The sequence below is a fragment of the Chrysemys picta genome, chromosome 5 (genome assembly GCF_011386835.1).
Source record: "Chrysemys picta bellii isolate R12L10 chromosome 5, ASM1138683v2, whole genome shotgun sequence".
Lineage (NCBI taxonomy): Eukaryota > Metazoa > Chordata > Testudines > Emydidae > Chrysemys > Chrysemys picta.
The window spans coordinates 41914797-41938937 of record NC_088795.1 but is presented as its reverse complement, the minus strand read 5'-3'; the positions used below and the strand labels follow the sequence as shown (position 1 = coordinate 41938937).

At 44.8% G+C, this 24141-nt stretch overlaps 1 protein-coding gene and 1 long non-coding RNA gene across 2 annotated transcripts in view; both read left to right on the top strand.

Moving 5' to 3' along the window:
• Positions 1-23173, top strand: part of LOC101942181 (uncharacterized) — a 38296-nt gene extending 15123 nt beyond the window's left edge. Inside the window, exon 3 of the long non-coding RNA XR_010601321.1 lies at positions 20401-23173. This is a non-coding gene — a long non-coding RNA (uncharacterized LOC101942181). The remainder of the gene's footprint in view (positions 1-20400) is intronic.
• SMIM43 (small integral membrane protein 43) lies at positions 10215-20109 on the top strand. Its single transcript, XM_065596311.1, has one exon. It carries the CDS (start codon positions 12546-12548, stop codon positions 12732-12734), a length of 189 nt encoding a protein of 62 aa, XP_065452383.1. The 5' UTR covers positions 10215-12545; the 3' UTR covers positions 12735-20109.
• Positions 23174-24141: the final 968 nt, after the last annotated feature.

Sequence of the window (24141 nt, the reverse complement as noted above, 5' to 3'; positions counted from 1 at the left end):
ATGGAACAAGTTTTAATAATATGTATTTTTTCACTATTTATGCTGTTTACTTTTTGCATTTAGGGCAACCAGACAGCAAGTGTGAAAAATCAGGACAGAGGGTGAAGGGGTAATAGGAGCCTATATAAGAAAAAGACCCAAAAATCAGGACTGTCCCTGTAAAATCGGGACATCTGGTCACCTTATTTGCATTTCACATCACTTGGACGATGAACACAGATTGTCAGTTTTACTTGCTGGTCCTCATGCAGTAGCATAATGCTGCAATGTTTTAGTTGCAGACACTGCGGAGGAATCCCAACAAATTTGTTTTCATGTTCTTCAGTAAAAACAGTTTTATATCATCCAACTCTTGTAAGAGAGAGGTTTGCGGTCTGCAAGTGTGTTAAGCAAGACTTAAATTATCATAGATTATTTCCCGGAGCCCCCACCGTCCCACCCCCATATGCTATAAAAACTCCAGGGGGGTTAAAAATATTTACCAGAGCTCCGCTTCGGACAGCTGTGGCTGAATTTAAGCCCCGGTGATAAGCAAATGAGCTCCTGGGATGGTTCGTGTTGAGTACAAACCTTTTAGGGGACTCAAGGAGAGGGCTCCTCCTGCCCTCCAGAGGATTTCTAGGTCCAGAACTTGCTAGTGTAGTGTCTAAGGTCTTACCAAACTTAGTACTAAACAGAAAACTTTCTCTTTTTGGTAAAAGTTCCATGAATACAGCACACACTCTAACTGTACCTGCTACACTGGTATTAGAGATGAGCTTAGGAGGCTGGGGATTGTTTAGGCAGCCCCTCAAACCAGATGTGGGTCACGTTCAAGTTCTGTGTTATATGAAGTATCAGGGTCTGGGGAGCAGAAGCAGGGACTAGTTTTTATTTTATTTTATTTATTTATTTATTTATTTATTTTGCTGCCCCAAGCGCAAAAAAAACAAAACAAGCCTCCAAGAGCGAACTGCCGAAGCAAAAAATGCCGCCCCTGGAATGCTGCCATTCCGCCTCTGGAGTTGTGCCGCCCCAAGTGCGTGCTTGGTTAGCTGGTGTCTAGAACCGGCCCTGAGCAGAAGAGGGGTCAGATAAAAGGTCCCTGTCTTGGTCCACTTCTATTAGGTATGGAATCTTATCGGGGTAGATATACAGATTCCCAGTTCCCTTTGCCATTCTCTTCTTGCCAAGCCTTAGTGATTCATATAAAACAGAACCCAGATCTGAAACACACCTGGTTTCTGCAAAACAGGACTGATGAAGTTTCACAAAAGCAAACCAATTTCTGGAATCCATCTCTAATAATTGCACAGTAGACAAAGTGAGAGGATACTATTTTTGTTTATTTAATATGTTTCATAAAACCTAAAATGAAAAACTCTAAACCTAAGTTTTGGGCTTAATTTCCCTGTCTATGTCATTTTAAACAACTTCACAAAGGAGTTCTTTAATTTGTAGGGCCCACATACATTGGTTTTGCATATAAGAATCTCATGAAGTCCGTTCAGAACTGAAGCACCAGCAATGAAAGACCAGCCCTGCACAGGATAGTACCCTGAGGTGTTTCAACATGTCTTTTGCTGTTACATATTGCAAGCAGGAGAGAGGGGTAGGGAAGGAGGAAAAACATTTAAAAATATATCGAAAATATTTCAAAGCCTAGTATTAAGGAGTTTGCCTTTCTCTATGTGCATAGCAACAAGTAATAAAACAGTCCCCCAGGGAGAGAGCCCACAGTTTTAGTCATATCTTTCTGTTGATGTGTTTTTGAATTTTCTTTTTGGTTTGCCTTTGGATTCTATTACATAAAAAGTAGGGTGAAAGTAGTGCAAATTTGGGAAAGAATTCACACAGGGTAAAATTAATTCACCGTGGTAAGGGGATGTGGAAGGCAGTGGAATTGTGCATGAGTGGCAGCTGAGTAGAGCAGTCAAAACTACAAAACAAATATTGGGAAACATTTCAAAGTTGTTTTCTTTTCAGTGTTTGAAAAGAAAGCATTTTTCTTTCTGGGTTTTTTGGTTGGTTGGTTTTTTGCCATAAAAACGTGGAGGTGGAGATTTGTGTCAAACACTATCAAAATAGTTATTGAAAAATTTCATTTGCAGAAAACTGCAGTTTAGAGTAAACAAAAAACAACCCCATGAACTGTAATGACTCTCCATCAATAACTGTAAAGAGAGGAGAGGCAGGGTAAAATTTTGCTTTGGAGTAAGGTGATCACATGTCCCAATTTTTGGGTCTTTTTCTTCTATAGGCTCCTATTACCTCCCACCGCCCCCTCCCCATCCCCTGTCCTGATTTTTCACATTTGCTGTCTGGTCACCCTGCTTTGGGGGTAGAGCAGAAAAAGGCCCTTGCATATCTGGCCTGGCCTTTTTATTAAACACATTTGCCCCAGCCAGCCAATCCAAAAGCCTGTTGTAGGATCCCAAATTACCCAATGAGATCTCCTTTCTCAGGGGCGTAGTCCATTGACTGACTTGCATCACAGGGCAGTTGAAAGAGTGTGGTCCATTTGCTTGGCCCTGCCCAGCAAGCCATTGGTAGCAGTTTTTGATGAACAAAAATTTGTCCTAAGCATTTTGAGAGAGCTTTTAGCCAAACTTGCCGTTTTTTAAAATAAAATTAAATTTTTCTTGAAAAATTGAAAATTCAACTGTGAACAACTTTTTAATTAAAAATTTCATTTCTCCTCTGCTCCTGCCTCTCTACTTTTCAATTAAATACTTTTCATTCAAAAGGTGTTCATCAGCTCTATTGCTGAAAGGCAGGGGTGAAAGTAAAATTGAAAACTTACCGGTCCAGGGCTGGCTCCGCCCAGGGGCTGGACCTCAGGCAGAAAGGGTGGGGCTGGGGGTCAGCATCCCAGCCAGCCCTTCCACTCTGCCTCACCTGCGCTGCCTGGGGCTCCAGCAGCGACTTAAAGGGCCTGGGGCTCTGGCCACCGTTGCCACTACCACAGCAGCGGCCGGAGCCCCAGACTCTTTTAAATGGCCAACACCTGGCTCCTTCTGTCCCCCGTGGCAGCACTTTAAGCAGGGTCACACTTTAAAGTAAGGCGGTGGGGCAGGTACCGGCAGCCACTTTTTACCGGTACGCTGTACCGGCCCATACCACCTCACTTTCATCCCTACTGAAAGTAGGGTTACCATATTTCAACAGTCAAAAAAGAGGACACGGGGTGCCACCCTAGCCCCGCCCCAGCCCCGCCCTCTCCCACTTCCCGCCCCCCTCAGAATCCCCCTACCTGTCCCCTGACTGCCCTCTCCTGAGACCCCCCCATCCTAACTGCCCCCAGGACCCCACCCCCTATCTAAGTCTCCCTGTCCCCTGACTGCCCCAACCGCTCTCTACACCCCTTTCTCCCGACAGCGCCCCCCGAACCCGCAACCAATCTAATCCCCCTGTTCCCTGTCCCTTGCCTGCCCCAACCGCTCTCTACACCCCCTTCTACTGACAGCCCCCCCCAGAATCCCTGACCAATCTAACCCCCCTGTTCCCTGTCCCTTGCCTGCCCCCCCCACCAGGCCGAGGGAGAGCAGCGAGCTCCACGTGCAGCCAAACACTGAGGTGCTGCTCTGCGGGGGAGGAGGGGAAGGGGGAGGGACTCTAGCTGCTAGATGCCCCAGTGGCTGCGAGCAGCTTTCAATCAGGCCCAGCCGTCCAATCAGCCGCACCGCACTCTGCATGAGGGGAAGGGGGAAATCCCGGACATTTCTACTTTATTAGAAATCCTCCCCAGACGGCCATTTAAAGCTGAAAAAGCCGGACATGTCCGGGGAAACCCGGATGGATGGTAACCCTACTGAAAGGGCATACAAAGGGATTCCTTCCTCGTGAAACTGACTCCATGCTAGCTCTGCTTAGTACAGCACTACACAGTATTTGACCGTAGGCTTAAGGAGGAGCCAAATCCATGGTTATCCTGGTCCACCTGCCACAAATGCCTATGCAAGGAGTTTGCCAGAATCGCAGATACTATTCCAATATAGGGGTTGGAATTATAACCATCCTGGAGCTGGTCATGCGTGCACATTGGAGCTGAACTGACCTCCTTTAATCCAGAGTTTGCACAAAGTCTGATTTGGGGGGCTTTGTGTGTTGAGGAGGGTGGAGAATTTCACCCTCAAAGCAAGGATGTAGAAAACCAAACAAATGCACATAAATGGAAATGCAGGGCATGTAAAAGGTAAGGTTGTGGATAATGGAATAGATAAGACAATTTCTTAGTGTTTATGTGAATAAAATGCAAGAGGTGCAATTGAATTATCTAATAGAAATAGATCAAGTGTTTGAAACCAGAGAGAAAGGGGATGAACATATTAGAGTACATAAGTAAATAAAAACTGGCACTTAGGTTAAAGCAGGAATTACCTAGAAGATGATGATCTATAATGCCATTCACAAGTGTCTACCTGTGTTGAGATTAATATTTAATAGGCTGAAAAATATTAATTGGATTATCTCATTGGATTGAGCAGTAAAAGAAAATCTCACTTGATGACTGAAGAAAATATAAACCTCATCAGAATCTCAGTATTCTGAATATAAAATCCCAGCAACCTCAATTTATGGCCTAATAAAAATCTGACCTCCACTTTTCCTGGTGCTCTCATTACCTGCAGTGTATTCCAGTCTGGCTAGTTGCCACCCCCACCCTTGAGTTCTCTGTTCTCTCTCTCCCTCTCTCTGCCTGCACAGTGTATTAAATGCTGTGAGAGGATAAATTATACAAATGTAAAATATTATCATTAATAACCTGGCTTTACAACATCCTATGAGGCTTTGAAACACTAATAAAAATCACTCTGTTTGAATGGAAGGTTGGATAAACATTATGAGCAATGCAGACTGAGGAAGTGTAACTTAAATTGTAATGTTAAAGTCAGTTTGTGTTTTAAAAGGGTCTCCACCTGAACCCTCAACCAATCATCCAAATATCAGTGTAACACAGATTAGCAGTAACTTCTGGCCAGTCCGCTCACAGTCATGCTCTCTCTCTTCATCTCTTCTCTCACAGGTCATATTTCTCAGTCCACCCAGGCATGCTGCATAATCCTGTTGCTACTTCTGTCCATGTTGTGGGTGGTCCTGGTGTTAGTTTATTGTTTATATTCTGCAAGGAATTTTACACACCAATAATAATGTCCTTGTGTCATGGACTCTCAGATCGTGTCCACTCTTGGCCCCGTGAGGGTTGCCCCTTTCGATGAGACAGCCCTTCTTGGGGGTCCACTCTCTCTCGGGTTAGGCTCCTCTACCTTCTGGAACCGCACCTCCCTGAGCCTTAGCACTCCTGTCTCTTGCCATGGGCCCCCTCAGGGAGTCCCCTCGCTCTGGATCCCCGGGGCCTCCACCCCCCGAAGGGGTTGATGCAACCCGGTTCTCTAGACTGGAGTGACTGTCAGCCAGTGTAAAACAGGAGGGTTTAATGAGCGTTGAACACAGCACAGGAAACTCTCGGGGCCTCAGGCCTGGCCTCCCATTTCAGCACAGCACATCCCAGTTTCCCCAGCATCCAGGTGGGCTCTCCCTACTCTCGATCTCCAGCCCAGAGCCCCCCTGCTTCCCAGCTGGGCATCTGATATCACCTCCCCCCAAGCCCCGCCTCTGTCCATTGTCTTCTATCCAGGTAAACAGGGTCGCCTGGGCTTCCTCTCCCCTCGTCTGTTCTCTGGCCTCCTCTGGCTGGAACCGGCTGGTTAGGTCACTGGGATCCTCTCTTTACAGCCCATTGTCCTCTCACTGGCCGGCACTGGCTATGACTCCAGGTGTCCGGGTCGTCAGGTCACCAGTTGCTGCGGGTCCATGCTCCAGGCCATCGGCTGGGGTCCCAAGTTCCCTCTCCGGTCCTCTGTAACAACAAACTCCCTTTCCCCTCACCTCACTAAACCACTCCCTCTGCATGCAAACCATTGGAAAAACAAGGAAAAAACAAGAAAATCCCCCACTTTCACACCTTGCACCAAAGAGGTATATGGAAGTACCTTTTAATTCAACTGTACTTTTTACAATTAACCACCTTAATAGCATATAGCACATTGTTACAAGCCTTCATTCACCGCCTGTAGCCAGCATGGCAGCAACAACCTGTCCCCAGTCAATCACTTCTCAATATTAATGATATTGAGAAAACTTACTTCATTGTGAAACATGTGACACTCAGGGTGGGATTTTCAAAGGTGCTCAGCATTTGTCTAACAAACTTCCATTGACTTCAACTAGGAGCAGAATTAGGTCAATGCTGAGCAGTTTTGAAAATCCCTCCCTAAAAGGCCTAAATGACATGCTTCAGGAAGTGGGGGAAGGGTGTTCTTGCCTGCTCAAATGACTGTAGGGTTATGGACTTTTGGTCCTGTTTATTGTTGTGTCACTGCTACCACAGCCCTTGTCATGGACTTAGATGTCAGGCCTTGCTATTGTTGACCGAGTATTGGGAGAAGAAACATGCAATGACATCATTTGCTGACCTTTCTCTCGTCCATTAATCATATGTACCCAGCTTTTCAACCATAAAAATATAGCAAAACAGTGTCACCCTGATCTTTTACAATGACACAAACATGGAATATATAGTACTAGCCCTGTTCCTGGACTCCAAAGCACAATGTCCTGACCCAAAGTGTGGATCAGCAAACATCGTTGACACACAACTGACCAAAAAAAAAAAAATCTGGATGTGTTGAACTGCAATTGCTGTAGCCCTGTTGAAAGACTGTATCCCAGCCCAGCTGCAAGAAACATGGTTCCATTTGTAGTATAGACGGGACCTAAATGATCAAGCTAACCAATACAATGGAGATTAACTTCAGTGTGTTATTCCCTTCTTTGTTCAAAGCTCCCAGGTGTATTTTACAAACTCCAAATTACCCCTACCGCTTTTTACATGAGCATTTATGTGTCTAACCGTTTTCTAACTATCATATGCCTGAAAATCCTGTGTTCAATTATTTAGATATAAATTATAAATACAGAAGCTAGTGGAATTAAAGCTTTCACATGCACTATGTTTTTATAGGGTAACAACAATATATGATCCATTTTATAGATTTGCCTTTTATAAGTAATCCCTACTCCCTTCTCAAAGGCTGCACAGGGCCCTACAGTTTCATTGTGAAAAGTGTAGGGGTTGGGAAGGGATTATAGGATTCCTATATATTCAGGCTGTATGTTTGGACTTGAGCCTTCAATCATTTTAGCATCAAGAAGCTGCTCTATTTTTTTCATGTAACTTTTTTTTTTTAAACGGGTCTTTATTTTGATTTTTTTGGTCTTTATTAATTTTATTTTTAAATGTAAATTCTATATGTATTTTTGCTAATACAGTCTACAACAGGAGTCTGAAACTTAATTTACCTTAGGGCCAGTGCCAGTCCTCAAATCCTCCCAGCGGGCCAATGTCACTCATGCTGCCTAAGGCTCTGGGACAGAGTTTGGGTGGGGAAGGAGGTCTGGGGTAGAGGATTGTGGTGCAGGCTCTGGGATGGAGTTTGGGGGCTGGGGTGTGTGTGGGAAGGGGGTGCAGGCTCTGGGAGGGAGTTTGCAGGTGGGAGGGGTGTGTGTGGGAAGGGGGTGCAGGCTCTGGGAGGGAGTCGGGGCACGGCGCTTACCTGGGGCTCCAAGGCAGGGTGAGTCTGGGGCCTCCGTGCGCTTCTGCCCCCAGACACCACCCCTGCAGCTTCCCATTAGCTGCAGGGCCGCCCCTGGGCTGCAGGGAGGGCTGGCAGCCACTGGGGCAAGCAGGCAGATGCTGCTTAGCTTCGCTGCGCTGCCAGGATCCCTGAGGGAGTAGAGCCCCGGGGATGGCAGGTGGGGCCAAGGGAGAGACCCGGCCCCAAAACTGCTGGAGTCCCACGGGTCACATTGGGGAGGCGCCCGCGGGCCGGGAATTTGAGACCCCGGTCTACAAAGTGCCTTGATTTTAAATTAAATTTCATAGCTGTAATTGTACCCAGCTTCTTCTTCTTCTTTTTTTTTTTTAAGTGTAGCTTGCAAAAGAGTCTTTTAGAAATAGAATTCTATTGTGCATGGAAGCCATTTAACAAGTGATGTAATCAATGTGCATCACATAAGAGCAGACAAAAAATCTTTCATAAATCTTCTAGATTAATATCCTGTTCAAGTCAAAGTCAAGTGTTAATATTGTCCTATTGCTTTCCCAGACACAGTAATTCTGAAAATTTACAAGCAGGACAATGCTAATGACTGTACTGAAGAAATGACAAAACAGGGATGTGTCAATTGCTGGAGAGTTCACAATAGGAGGCTTTCACAGTTTTAAAATGAATCAATGTGATCAGATTACACTGAGTCCAATATTGATGAAGATGTGAGAATGAGACCTTACTATTTGAAGGAAAAAGAGCTAAATGGTCTTTTTTTTTTCCAGATTGTTCCTATTTAACTCTGTAAAGTGTTTTGAGATCCAATTTGTATAGAAGGCATGATGCCATATGGTGACCCAATACATTCACTTCTTGCACATCCCAAACTCCCATTAATGCTATACTGTATTTAGAAATTTGGGAAGAGGGCATTCTAAACACAGAATAATTTATATATTTATTTAATCTGACTGAGACGTTTGTATATACATAATCCAAGTCATTTCACATGGTCCTAATATAAAAGATTCAAAACAGGCAGTAGAGCATATGTTCACTCTTGTAAAAATTGTAGTCTAATACTTGATACATGTATGTTTTGGGAATATTAATTCAGTATAACCAAATAGTTCACTGATGTTCAGAGACACTTTTTGGCCCTTTTAGTCAGTTTAGCTGTTTAACGTTTTAGCTAGGTCAGCACAGAAGGTGTGTCAGGAAAAGAGAGAGAGGGAGGCAGGCTGGGAGAATGGTTGAGAGCAGGAGTGTGTGGAGGAGGGGAGTACATCAGTATTGTACTCGGTGCTACCATCCAGAGTGCATAATGATCCTTGGTTGATACAGCAACCACTGCAGCTGGTGTTATTTACCGTTGTTCTAAGTTATGGCTGGGACTGTTTCAGTCTCATGCTGCCTCAGGACTGAGAGAGGCATAAAGGTGGCTTTGATCCACCTCCCTTTCTTCTCTCCTCAGGGATCTTTCTCTTTAAGGTCCCTTAGACAAAAATCAAGCATGAACGTTCGTCTCTAAAGCAGAATTTTTCAGACAGTGGGTGCAATTCCCATTGATTTATGCCAAATCTGACTCTGGCTATATATATCTACTTGTTGTGAAGAAAATAGCTCTAAGATATTACCTGGATAACACAAAGGTGAATGAGACACTGAGCCATAATGTGCTATTGATTTTTTTTTTTTAAGCAGAAGCATTCATTGATTTTAGGCCACTAAAATCAATGGTATAAGGCCCATCTTAATTACAATGTTCACCAAAACAAAAAAAACAGAGGCAATTAGTTTTTTAGAATTTATTCCCTATTTTACTTTGTAACGTGATACCAGTAAGCAATCCAAACTCAATACTTTTGTTCTCTAAACCTGTGGATGGGATGAGTGCCATTTTTGAATGGGGAGAAGGGAGGAGGAGGAAGGGAACAAGATGCGGTGTTCAGGTAGAAAACTAAACAAACAAAAAATGCCCCCCCCCATCCCTTTATAAAAACTAATGCATGTACACATTTATCCAAGCAGCTTTCCCTTTCATCAGCAGGCTCATCTGCACTTGTCTGGCAGGACTGGCTTGACTTGACTCCAGAGGAGTTTCAAACAGTTCCTTGCTTGTGGCATTCTTGGCTCCCCTGGCATGTCTCCATCTCCTCTTCCTCCTCCTCGCTGTTCATGGCAGGGGTCACCACCTTGGGTTCCTGGGAAGTGTCCAGTTATATGTGGGGTGCTGGTGGGGTCACTGCCAAGTCTGGCATGCAGTTTTTCTTAAAAATGGCAGGTGTGTGGGGCTGCACCAGATTTCTTGTTGCTCTCCCTCACTGGGTGATACGCCTGGCAAAGTTCCTTTGCTTCCATGTGGCACTGCTGTTCGTCCCCGTCATGCCCCCATTGCAGCATCCTCTGTGCAATCTGCATATAGACTGTCGATATTTCTATGTCTGTTCCATAGCTGTTCTTTCACAGCCTCTTCTCTTCGTAGGGCGAGGAGATCCATGACTTTCTGCTCCTGGCAGAAGTGCATCTAGTAGCTCCTTCTGTACATAGAGCTGGCATGCTAGGATGCACACAATAAAGGAGAGCTGCTAGGTGTGCTTGCCAAGGTAGGCAATCAGAAAAGACATTTCAAAAACGTGTGTGGAGGGGGCGCTTAAACAGGAGGGGTGGGCTTCTTATCTGTGACTCCACTCTTTGAGTGGAATTCAGAATTGGGGCCAGAGCCGTAAGTTATGGGGACAGGACATTGTGGGACAACTGCTGGAGGAACGTTAGGGTTGACACAACTCATGCAGTGTCTAACCATCCACAGCATCAACCTAGGTAGGTTGACCATAGCTCTTTGTCGCTTAGGGTGATGGGATTATTACATCGCTGTAATAGGGTGGGAGACAAATTTTAGTGTAGCTAAGTGCATAACTAGGTCAACACAAGTCCACTTACATTGACCTAACTTTGTAGTATAGTGTAGATTGTGACTTTTCCATCTCAATGGCAATATTATTTAGCCGTTTCACTCCAAAACAGAGCAGTGCCTTCAAACTTTTAGAAGCAGAAAACTTCTTCTCTGATATTGAAAAAGTCATGCAGCTCTTGACTAGTTAAAACCTTGTAAAACCAAAAACGTTGCCTCAGAACAGCCTTTCCTATGGGAAGGAACCTGGGAGTAGGGGAAGTAGGGAGAGAAAGCTCTCTGAGGATCTTCCTGTAGCGTTTTCCCCAAATTAATCCTTGGGGAAATTCTCTTCCTCCATATTTCCTGAGAGTAAAGTGCCAGTGAACACTGTAAGGGATTCCCCTGAGCACAGCTTCCCTGGAACCCTCCCACCTTCAACTGGAGTTCCCCCATGTGGAGGGGTTCCATATAAAATGTAATACATCTGACATTGTATTACTGTTTCCTAGTCATCTGTATGGGGCTGGTGAAGGTACAGTACAGCCCCCCCATGTTAACCCTCTCATATGGCCCTCTCCCACTTCCCCCATTTGGGTCCCAATCCTATGCACAACCTTCTGTGGCATCTTGGGAAGTGGGTGAGCCCCACCCTTCCACACCAGGTAGGAAAGTGTGCAGGTATCTTGAGGGCACACTCTAGCCTATTATTTTGATGATATAGAGGGGATACCAATCATTCTGTACATCTCTGAAAGACTTTACAGACACCACTTTGAAGACCAACATCCTAAAGCAAGGAGCAATTGTACCAGAGCCAGGTATTTGCATGCATCCTACTCCTGAAGCTACGAAGTAAACTGCGAAAGTCCGTTGGCTTTAATGGGAACAGGATTGGGTCCACTGTAAAAACAGATGTCCATTGTAAAAAGATAAGGAAAGAGAGAACATAAGTCTATAGAGACCTGTTTGGTACTGATGTTCCATTGTGCTATATGAAATGAGGAAAACTAATAGTGCACTCTGCAGGCCAGGTTTTATTTCTGAAGTTATATCATTTCTCCCCAAAAAGCCTTATCATGTTAGTTGTGGACTGGTCCACCTGGAGCTATTCAGGGTATAAATCATTTTCACTGTCTCCCAGCTTAATCAGGGCAGTGGAGTGATTAAATGTCTACCCTTTAGATTTGAAGCTAAGCAGGGCCCCTTTTACACTGAGACCAGGAGAAAAATCATCTCTGTTCAGAATCTAGGAACTATACTGGATCAGCTCATGGGGCCAGCTGGTCCACTGTCTAGTCTATGAGAGGGGCCAGAACAGAAGCCAAAGGCTTCAGAGGAAAGGACAACCCTCCCCCTCCCCAAAAGCTGACAGTGATGAGTCTGCGAAGACTTTCTTTCCCAATGCAAAATTGTTCCGGACAGCTGCAGCCTGGCTCTGCCTAGTGACATTGAGAAGGTTCAGCACAGCGATTTTTTCCCCGTCCTGGAAGTTGCCTCATGTGAGCGGAGCCAGCGGCCCTGACCCACCCCTGGCTGGGGCTGCCCTTTGTTCCGTGGCCCCAGAGCCAGCAGCTCCGCCTGGGGGGCTTCGCAGCAAGCCGGGACTGTTTTCAGTGGATCGCCGTTTCCAAGCGTCGGTCCATCCGGGAGGGTCAGAGCTGCCTGGAGCTGCCTCTCGTGCGCTACACCTGCGTGCGCCCCTCACTGATCGCCCCCTGCACCACGATGACCAGAAGAGGGGGACGAGAGCCCGGGATGCCTTCGCCCGCGCAGCAACCGAGCGCTGCCCAGGTGGGCGGCGAGCCGCTGCCCGCGGGCCCCTGCCCAGGCAGCTGTTCTTTACCGCGCTAGGACTCACTTTGCGCTGGGCGTTTCGGCGGCTCGCCCTCCGGCCAGCGGGCCGAGCCCTGCCCAGGAAACCCTCCCACCTGTCGCGACCAGCGCCGGCTCTGCCCTGCCGGTGCATCCCCGGCGTGTGTGTGCGGGGGGGAAGAGACTCCCCTACTGAGCAACTTCCCGCCCGGGCGGAGCGTCCCACCAGCTCCCCTGGCAGCGGCAGCATGGCGTGGTGGGAGTTCAACTTGCTGCTCTACCTGGCGCTCTTCTTCCTCCTGCTCCTCCTCCTCGGCCTCCTGCTCTTCCTGCTCATCAAGCAGCTGAAGGACTCCGTGGCCAGCGCCAGGGCTCTGCAGCCGGGCCGCCCGTCCCTGCGGGAGCCCTGGGGCTCGTGCCGCGAGCAAGCCCTGTGATTCCGGGCGCAGTCTGGAGACCGGTGTGTGTGTGGCGGGGGGGGGGGGTCCCCGCTGCAGGATGTAGCGTCCTTGCTGCCGTCCCGGGCTTCCCTCGCTCCCTTTGGCTGTCTGGGTTTCGCAGCCCCCCGCATTTAAGGAAGAGCAGTCAAGTTTGGCCAGGGCAAGTTGGAGTTCCGAGGTGGCCCAGGGGGCTGACCGTGGATCTCTGCAGCTCTGTACGGGACACATGGTCCCGCGCCCTGGGGCCGAGCACTGTCGGCAGACGCCGCCTAGTATTGTGCTCTGCTTTTGCTGGAGGATGCAGCGTCTGTGGGCTGCGGTGAAGTAGTTTCCTAAGGGAGCGGGGGAATTCCTGCTGTGTCTGTGGAGTGCGAGGAGGAGCTGTCAGCCCAGGGAACAGCTCGCAGGCTAAGCAGCTGCTGGAAAAGAGGAATCTCACGCTTGGTGAAGTATTTCCATCCATGTGCTCTGAATGGCTTCTGCACACTTTTAATCTTTGAGATGGATGACTAGATTAGTGGAATATTACTCGTATTCATGTCCTAACAACGGGCAGAGCTACTGCACAGTGGCTGTCACTGCTTTCTGCCCTCTAGTGCAGTGCAGCAGCAGAGAGGAAACTTCTGGGCCACAAGTCCTCACAAAAGGATCAAGTACCTCGTTTTCAGCATAGCAGCCTCAAACACGGACACAATCTTATCTTTACATTAATCTTCCCCTTGGAAAATACCTGCTGGTGTAAGCACTCTGTTGCTATTCATCCGCAAACTTCCTCCACTTTTGATTCTCCCCCGTCTGCTGCTGCCTTTAATCTGTCTATCAGTCTATCTCAGTACATAATAAAGGAGAAAATGTGACGATAAAAGCCTCAATCCTGAAGCCTTTACTCAAGGGGAAAAAATCCTATTAGGCCAGTTTCATCTGGGAAATTATTTTGGATTTGCACTGGCATAATTGAGATTAGAATTAGAGTGGTTTGGAAAATTCTGAAAATTTTCAACAAAAAGGGGATGCACTTTTTTGCAAATATTTTAATGAAAACAATACCAATTTTTCCATTATATCTATTAAGAATCCAATCCATTTATTTTGTACGCCCTGTTCCTTGAGTCCACTTGAAATCACAAGCTTCACTCAGCAGGTAGAAGTGAAAAAGTGGCTGTATTGTATTTTTCTACTCCCCGGATCTCAGCAGTTAATAGGAACCAATTTAGCCTCCGTGCAAATTAAAGCTACTCTCACTTATATAATCGGGTAAGGGTTTCCATGGGCCATTTTGCTGTCTGAAGCCCACTGGAGCACAGCTTGGAGTTGGAGACACTTCCCTTGGCCACACCTTACATGGAATGAGATGCTTCCCATGATGGAGATTCCTGCAAGACATGGGACTCTTCAGTTGCCCATTTAGGACATATTACTGTGGTGTCACGGGCCAGGATCTGACCAAGCGAATTTCCTGAGAGCTTTACTTGAATAAGGACCCTGAGATACAGTCCAGTGATTTTTGGTTTGGTTTGAGAGGCTATATTGGCTCTCCCTTTTTACAGTATAAAATCTACTGAAAACAAGGTGTGTGAAACAACTTCCACCTTGACTTGTGGCATCTGGAGTCTGTGAGCTACAGAGGAACGGTCAGTAATGCAGTACATTAGGTTTGAGTTTACTGATCCATATCATAGAGATTGTACTTAAGTATCTTCATTTACATAGGGACATTTGCTGGGATAAAACATTGCAGTGGTTCTGTGCCATGACAAGTGGACAGCCACAATCTTGTCCTTATAACAAGGGCAATTTTTTAAAACCATGATCACAGATAGTAACACCCATACACTATATTTAGTGAAACAAAAGAGTTGCATAAAAGTGTTTGTAATGCTGATGTACATTTTTTCTCATTTTGTTATTCTCAATTGTTAGATTACACAAATATACATAGTATTGAGTCTGCACACTCATGGGCGGTGGGTATAATAGGCCATGGAAGGTGGGGTGCTGCTGCCGACCTGCCGCCAGACTCCTGGGCCCTGGTGGCCCCAGCCCTTCCCTGAGACCCCCACCGCCTCCTCCTCTCCACATACCCCCATCACCGCTGCTTGCCTCCTCAGGTGCTGGGGCCGGCGGCTCAGTGGGGGACAGGGCCTTCAGGGGCAGGAGGAGCTGGCACTAGGGGGCCGGTGGCTCAGCCCAGCAGGCACTCGGGGGCTGTGGGCGCTGGCGGCTCGGCCCGGTGCTGGGGGAGGCCGGAGGCTCGGCCTTGCCCGGCGCTGGGGGAGGCCGGCGGCTCAGCCAGTCTCTGGTGGGGCAGTGGGTCGGGGACAGGGGAGCTGGCGGTCTTGCCTCCCCAAAGCTAGGGTTCACTTGCTGCCCGTGACACTCATGCAATACAGCATAGTGCAGTGGCCAGTTAATATACATCATACAAATTAATACACTAATATTAATTTTTAATGTGAACTCAGTAGAATAATGTGGGTTTAAATTATGGATTCTGGCATTAACTATTGAATGTTCAAACTGTATTTACTTGTTTTGTGTCAGCTTCTTCTAGTGTAATCCAGAGTGCCAGGGCCTGATGATTGAAAGTTGTTTTGGGGTGGGGAAGGTTTGAGGTAGCACAAGTTGCCTACAACCGCCTCCACCACCAGTAGGTTGCCATTTTTTGGTGTGTCTAAGGGAGGGAAGTGTGGGTTGGACTCCACTGGCCTTCCAATAGACCTTTAAAGCTGCCCACCTCCAGTGGAAATCCCTGGGGGAGAGTGGCAAGGCAGATACCACTCTTCTCTGGGAGTGTACCATCCTGGGCTACAGCTGCCCCTGCTGACACAAGGGGGTTCAATTTCCAACCCTACATGCCAGTGCCTATGCATGGAACCCACTATCTCCAATTTACTGTGCAATTAGCTGTGAAATTAATCATTAACAATGTGGTGATGGTCAGTTACAAGATTATATAGTAATGCATCCCTGCACTGTAATACAGTGTAGAGTTACGGTGGAACTGTCCACAGCGTTATTATTGGCCATATCACCTCCTACATAAGTTGTTCCAGCACTGGGGACTGTTCATCATTGTAGGAGCTGGATTTTATAATGTACTATGAGAATTAATGTATGATTTGATTTCATCCTGCTAGCCACCCTTTTTTAATAGCAGAAAGAAATGACCCTCTGGGACTATGAGATTCTGTTTTCCCAAATGCATTACAAATTGGGCCCTCTTTAACTCTTTGTTTTAAGATTTAGTTAGTAAGAGACAGGATTCTCTATTGTGTCTATGTTAAGTAAATTAGAGGAACATTGAAGGCCTGGGTCTCAATGTAAATTGTCTTGGTTATTGATTGTAAAACTTAGCAAGCTTTAATTTGCAATGCCTTTTTGCTTGATATAAAATACCTACTGTTTGTATTCTCAATCTGTTTGTGTGAATGAGGAATGCATGCATCCGGAAAAGATAAGGTATGAAAGCCATAACAAATGTCCAGATGGTCAAGGAGAAGTGAGAGACTTGGAAAGACCAGGAGACAATCAGAAAACATCCATTGTATCCGATGTTAAACACGTTAGCAGCATTGACGACCTCAGAGGTGAGGCAGGCACCCCCTGAAGGCGAGACAACAAATAGGAGATAATGATGGGAAGCCAGACAATAACCATCAAATGATAACACTACTTAAGGACTAATGATTACAGGATGACATTGCAAAATGCATGGACTCAAATGGGAATTTACAACTATAAAGCTGGGGTGTTTTGCCATGGAACTCTGGGTTCAGTCCTGCAAGGCCTCGGAGCATCGGATCGCGACCGACAGAACCCAACTCCACACTCGTGCTCAATCTAACTGGCCATTAGATTGACTCGAGCTACACAGGGCCGGCTCCAGCATTTCTGCCGCCCCAAGCAAAAAAAAAGTCGCAATCGCAACCGGCGGCGGCAATTGGGGGAAGTGGGGGGGAAAGCCGCTATCGGCGGCGGCAGTTCGGCGGCAGGTCCTTCGCTCCTAGAGGGAGTGAGGGGCCTGCCGCCCCCGAATTGCCGTAGGTGCCGCCCCTCTCCCTTGGCCGCCCCAAGCACCTGCTTGTTAAGCTGGTGCCTGGAGCCGGCCCTGGAGCTACAACAGACTGGTAACTATAAAAATCACTGCAGGACTTGTGTGTGGCATATGCTAACTTGTATTTTCAATAAATGCTACATATTTACCTTCCTCTATAAAGATCCCGTGTGCTTTGTATGAGCATAACATCATGAGTGCTTGGATTCATGCAGGTGACTTTTTTGCGTTACTCCCCCAGGAGGGCTAGGTTTAACACCATTCTCCCCAGGGACCAGGAGGCTTTGGCCCCCTTAATCTATGGTTGAGACCTGAAGACCTATTGTCAGCGCCCTGTGTCTCCAAACTGTTTTCAGGCTTCCCCTGCTTTCTGGGTAGCAGGGCTCTAACAAAGCCTTGTTGACAAGGGCTCATCCCACCCACCACCCCCAGAATCACCCTGCTTTGTGATTTCAGAATGCAGAGGGAGAAAGATGAGTATGTCAGTGCTAATAGTGTCTGCATTTTATTATTTGCTAAATTCCCAAAAGGTTGTTGTGGGGATGATTCTCTGGACAGTGTCCATCCCATCCAGTCCCAATCCCTCCTAGCTCGCCCAGTCCTGCATCCTCCAAAATGTGGAACCCAAATCGCACCCAGGGGGAGGTTTTGTAGGTTCATGGAAAGATGGTGGAAGAACAATGCTGTGGAGGTAGTACTTTTCCCTTCTGTGACCCCCTCAAGCACATATCTGCCAGGTCTTAATCTTCCTCTAGAAAGATGGAGGGAATTTCAAAAAGGATGGCTAATGCTTTTGTTTACTTGATATAAACAACCATATAATTGTCCTGACCTGGAATAGTCTGCATTAGCACAAAGAGATTACTTTTATACCTTGTAGATTATGCAGAAATTAACACTGAACTATTTTAATATAGTGGGAATATCTAATATATGTTTAATAATTATATTTGAAGAATTACTGCTTCTATGAACTAGGGAATGAGTTGGGTTTTGTTTTTTGTTTTTTTTTAATGAGTCTTCGGGTACGTCCAGACTACCCGCCATATCGGTGGGTAGCGATTGATTTATCGGGGATCGATATACCATGTCTGGTTAAGACGCGATATATCGTGTCTCGTTAAGACGCGATATATCGTGTCTCGTTAAGACGCGATATATCGTGTCTCGTTAAGACGCGATATATCGTGTCTCGTTAAGACGCGATATATCGTGTCTCGTTAAGACGCGATATATCGATCCCTGAACACGTTCCCCGTTGACTCCGGAACTCCACCGGAGCGAGTGGCGGTAGCGGAGTCAACGGGGGAGCTGCGGCTGTCGATCCCGCGCCGTGAGGACCCAAGGTAAATCAATCTAAGATACTTCGACTTCAGCTACGCTATTCATGTAGCTGAAGTTGCATATCTTAGATCGATTCCCCCCTCCCCCTCAGTGTAGACCAGCCCTTCAGCACTGCTATTGACAGGCAAGGAAGATGCTGAACTGCATTTCTTAGAAAGTTGGGAACTAGGAGCTGAATCACCTCTCATTTATACAAGTTTTACACTAGTAGCCTCATTGGAAAGTTACTCCTGATTTGCACTAGTGTAAGTGAGAGGCGACTCAGGCCTCTATTCTGTTGTGCTATGAGTAACATATCTCAAATGTCCTGATTTTGAAAATTTCTGCCGTATAGAGGTACGTGTCCCTAAATTCCACTGCGAGTAGCCACGTTCTATTTGACAATAATCTCCAAATTTCACTGTAGTGATCTGCAACGCAAGTTGGAAGGACAATCAGTGAAGTTGTCTGACATCACACACACAAGTGACGACAGACATCTGCACTATCCAAATAGATTTCCATTTTTGGATATGAATTTTAGGGCACAGCTGTGGAGGACATCTGGAGCACAACAACAGGACAAAAGTCAGGTGGAGCTCAAGCTTTTCTATGCCAACGTCATATCTGATATTTTAGAATTTAAAAATGCCATACATTATTCCTGATATGCTTGCTTAGTGAGGAAAATGGACAGATACCGTGTGGCACGGATGGTGCAGCATCCTAGTTCAAGGGCTGTTTGTGTGAAGTTTCTTGGTCCAGTCACTATGATCAGTTTTTTGCCTTCAAAATGAGGGACATGCATTGTTTTGTTTAACCACTGAAAGAGAAATAATGCAAAGGATCTAAGAGAATAGTAACATGGGCAGAAAATAACACAAGACTGATCTTAGAAAAATTCCATCCAATATATGTGGATGGAGTAGGAGAATAACTTGAAGTCCTGAAGGGACAGGTAGCAAATTAATCATGAGTTTACAAAGCAATATTGCCACACAAAAAAAAAGGCCCAGTGCACTGCTGAGCTGCATACGCACAGGCATCATTTCACTGGGTAGGGAGATAAGAATCCCTTTCTATTCAGCTCTGGTGTGACTGAACTGAGAATACTGTGTTTTGCCTGTGCACTTAATTGCTAAAACAATATTGACAGCTGGAGGGCGTTTAGATAAAAGCAACAAAAATGGTTAAGGGACTTCTGAGGAAAGATGTATAGCTTTGCTAGTTGACAACTAAGGGGAACATGGTAACAGTCTACAAACACGTGAAGGATGTAAACACCAAAGAAGATGAGGAATTATTTAGCCCAGCTAAAGAATTTTGTAACTAAGAGAAACGAGATGGAATTAAGAATGGGAATATTAAAATGGATAGCAGGAAAAATGTCTTTATAGTATTAAATTATAGAATACTTTCCTAAGGACTGTGTTGGAAGCCCAAAGCTTGACATGTTTAAAACCAATGTACAATAGGGAATTATCCTGCACTGGCAGGAACGTTCAGTAAATATCCAAACAATTATTTGTCTAGCTCCACACTAATGGAAACTAAGAAACAATGCACCAGAGTCATTCCTGGTGAACCCAGATGAATTATACTATGGCTTTGGACCAATTTGAGTTCTGGGAAATAATGTAAAATAAATGCAATTACCTATTTCTGTATCAAATACTTAATTGAGTTTGTAGAACTTTCTAGTAACAAGTAACATATTATTATCCACAGTCAGAACGACACAAGACTCACTCAGTTCTTTAATTTGCAGGCTTTCCAATGAACCTTTTGCTTTCCACTGCCCCTGCCTTTACTCCCCTTGAGTTTGAAATTCAATATTTAGGGACAATTCACCTCTGGGCTGAGGGCCAGCACCAAGACTACACACCATTTAAGGCCCTCACAATAAGTCTTAAATGGGACTTTAGTGGTGCAGACCTTGTGCTTGGCCTCTGCATGGGGATTAATGACACCCTAGCCAATGCTTGTGATTTTATTGCCAGTCTCCTGATTATCTGTGGGAGGGTTTTAAGCCCCAGCTCCTGGAGTCACATGGTTATGTGAGACTCTCAGCTTTCATTAAAAAAAAAAAAAGATTGTCTAGCTCCTGTGACAGCAGAGAAAAGCTAGAAAATATAGCCCCTACAGGCTCCAGTACCAGGAAGCAACCAAAAAGAACCCAACATTTACTCTTTTTAAAAATCTCATGTTTAGGGAGGGTGTGATATTAATGGACGCAAAAAGACCTTTTTTCTTTCTTTCTTTTTTTTTTTCTTTTTCTTTTTTCAGATGGACAGTCTAGCCTACTGGAAAACAGGACTGGCTGCCATTTCAGTGGTGGCAGAGAGCTTTAGAAAATGGAGGTTTTTCGCCTTCCTCCGCAGCATGGGGCAGGGATCTCTAGCAGGAGGGTCTCTGCCGATTGCAGTCACTAAAAACAGGATTGGAGACTTCAACAGCAGAGTCCAGGGAAGGGGTAGGGACGGTTTTATGGCCTGCAGCATGCAGGGGGTCAGACCAGATGATCATAATGGTCCCTTCTGACCTTAAAGTCTATGAGTCTATGAGTCTATTTGGAACAGAACAAAGTGTCATGACAGCTCTGTCAGGGGACTGGTCAAGTACCAGAGTAACTAAAGGAGGCCACAGAAATCCAGACATCATAATGATTACAGCATGGTTTTAAGTGAAGAAATACTAATGTTATTATCTCTCAACATTCATATACTTTGTTTTCCAAACTCAGAAAGCCTGTTAGCCCATATATAACTTCCCTAGCTGAAAGTGCACCAATGAGAATGGAGAGTGGGTATGCTTTTGCTGGTTTCCTGTTTTGTTTTTGCAAAACAAACAAGAATGGAAATGCACACACCAGTGACCTGCCTAACTTGTCTACATCTCCATGGATTATGTTTTTATTTTTTTTTACACATGAACTCTGTGCTCTGTTTTTGTGACTATTTGTACCTGCCTTGCTGGAAACAGTGTTCTGAAACAATGCATATTACAGGGTTAAAGGGTTATGTTCCTTCTTCACTGAAGATGACAAACGATGAAGAAAACTGAATTACATTTTACTCCTAACTGCATACAGAAGGATCTACTTAATGGCACCTTAATAAATGATGCTCCCACTCAACTGAAGTGATTCAGTACAATGCATTTAAAACACTGGATAAACTGAAAGCCTTGTATGACCTCTGAGCCCATTCACAGTATTAAGCAAATGTGAATAGGTTTGCTAAATGAATTTCCTTCTGCCCAGCTCTTTAAACTGTACAGTAAATGTTTCTCCCCTGCTCTATTGTGGCTGCTAAATCAGCTAATATTTATCTCAGTATATATTTCAAGAGTTTGATGATTTGTCCCATGCTTATTTTTTAAAGCAATTCAAGGAATATCTACCAGTACAATGTGTGTTCCTGAGCTTTCTGCTTCCACTTGTGAGGCCACAACTGTACAATAAATAAATGTGAATGTAAAGAGAGAAATTGGTCCCCTGCCTTTGATATCATTTTCAGTATAACAGCTGGAAGATACTGAATACCAAATATAAGGGCTATTCAAAAGATCCTCAGAATTGGGGTACACAGATGACTAATAATTTGGGAGGACAAACCATTTAAGTGATATATGGGCTGATGTTGCAACGCAGCTGAATCTTGTTGTAAAGTGCATGGCAGATGTAAACTGAGGCCCTTAAAAAGATATAGACCATTGGGAGGGGCATTGGACACAGCTTTGTAGCTGTTTCTCTCTTCCCCCAATATTGAGACCTCAAGAAGTTGTTCCAATAAAACCCCCAGCAGGGCTAATGCTAGCATAGCTAACTGTTTGTGTATGCTTTATTAGAATTAACGCTGCACTAAAGAAGATGCTAATAGGCAATCCTCTGTCTTAAGCATCTCCATGCAGTTTCTAATAGAGTTTTATTCACTCTGTGGTTACTAAAGATCACCTCTTATTAGCAGACCAAGTTTTGCTGGTGCCTTGAGTGGCTGGCTGCTTAGGCAGATTTTACTATTTTTGTTGCTAGAATACATAGCTAGAATGTAGGGCTTTTTGTTCCCCTGATTTCCTTTTCATTTTGATTGATTAATTAATTAATATACTCAAACCAGCCTTTTATACACAATGGTAGACTATCATGTAACTTCAACCATGTGATGAAACCCAACCTTCCCATCTCAGAACTTGAAAATGCATCATAAAAAGCAGCGCCAAAATCTTTGCTGACATCCAGATTATGAAGCATATGCAAAAGCTTTGTATTTTGCCCTTCATAAACAGGTAAACTTAATGATCAATTTAGCGATGACTATTTCACACAGCTCTATTTATAATATTTTAAATTGTAAGCTCTCCAGAGCAGGGGTTGTTTCTCCATGTGTTTGCACAGCAACTAGCACAATGGAACCCACAACTAGGGCCTTCCAGTGCTACTGCAACGTAAATAAAATAACAGTAAATAATGCTGTGTGCTTAATAGCTGCTGGTCGTGTTCCTACACACTCAATATGGTACAAGCGTCTTACTTATTATGGCAAAAGTACTCTGTGGTACCTTCAGTTTTGTGAAAGTCTCTCTCTATAAACCAAATTTTATATTAGTCTTAGCCTGTGAGTTCTTTGGAGCAGGGACTGTCTCTTTATGTGCTTGTACTGTGTCTAGAAAAATGGGGCCTGAATCTGAGTAGGGTCTCTGGGTGTTACTGTAATATACATAAAATAATGATATTGCTTTCCGAGTATGAAAAGGATAACTGAACCACATGGGTTGCAGATGTATGCTTGCCATTCCATTACTTATCCTTAAAGGGGAGTGTTTTGTTTTTGCAAAGCTGCACTGCAGGTATAGTTGAGAAGGGCCTGATCCAAAGCCCACTGAAATCAGTAGGATCCTTTCCATTCAATTCTGTGGCCTTTGTACCAGGCTCTAAATGAAATAAGAGTGATTTCTTTTCTTATTATTAGTAATTGGCCGGTAGACCAAGTGTTATAAACCACATCTCTATGAAATGTTCATTCTGTCTGGTTAAAATAAAGATACTGGAATTTTCAAACACTGCCTCTGTAAAGTCTGCTTAAATGATTAACTGAATTGTCTGATATGTATTGCCTTAATTTAAATATATATAAACTTTGGACTCTTCAATGTAGAATCAGAAGATTATGGATATTTAGCAGGAGAAATATATTCTCTGTATAATATCTGCGGTATATTATTATGCAAACAAAGAATAGGCTTGACTGAGAGATGTTTCCATTCACAGGGCCTCATTCACCATTGCTCTACATTATTGTTACACTCGTGTAACTCCAATGAAATCAATGGAATTACACCAGACTAAAAAATGGAATGAAGCAATGATTCACCATTTTGTCCTTAGTCCTAGTTCAGTCCTCTATCTACTCAACTATACTGCTGTCTAAACCATGCTGAATCGAGGCAAGTATGATCAAGCCATCTAGACTTCTTTGGCGTTTGAGGACTAGTATTCTTAGGACTCTGCAGCATGTTCTCTTTGGCATGTCCTAACCTTAATCATTCCCAGAACATGCTCTAGTCCATATACATATGCACTTTGGTAACAATCTTTTTTTACTTAGATATTTTGCAGATATAACCGTTTAAACCTTTAAGGCCTGCAAGGAGTGCCTCAGAATGCAGACCTAACAAGGATGCATGATTTTCTTTTTTACCATTTGACCTCAGTTCTGTTGTCCAAAGAATATAGGTAGCAATTGTTTGTTTCTCTCCTGTTGCCATGTGAAAGACCCACACAAACAAGGGAAACTGACTGTACTGGGGAAACAGACAATTTTGACAGCCGATTGTGTGTGTGTGTGTGAGTGAGAGAGAGAGAGAGAGAGAGAGAGAGATGTGGACACCTGACTCCTAAGAGATGCACAGAGCCCAGCAAACTCATTTCACAGAGGCCATTTAATAGTCATCAAATGGAAAAGTCTTGTACTCAGTTTCAAGCTGTGTTGGATTTGAACCAGTAAGTAGATGCGGAAGGTGCTCTAT

Bases quoted from the DNA above. Each gene is read 5' to 3' on its own strand.
- SMIM43 (XM_065596311.1), top strand. From the start codon at position 12,546: ATGGCGTGGTGGGAGTTCAACTTGCTGCTCTACCTGGCGCTCTTCTTC.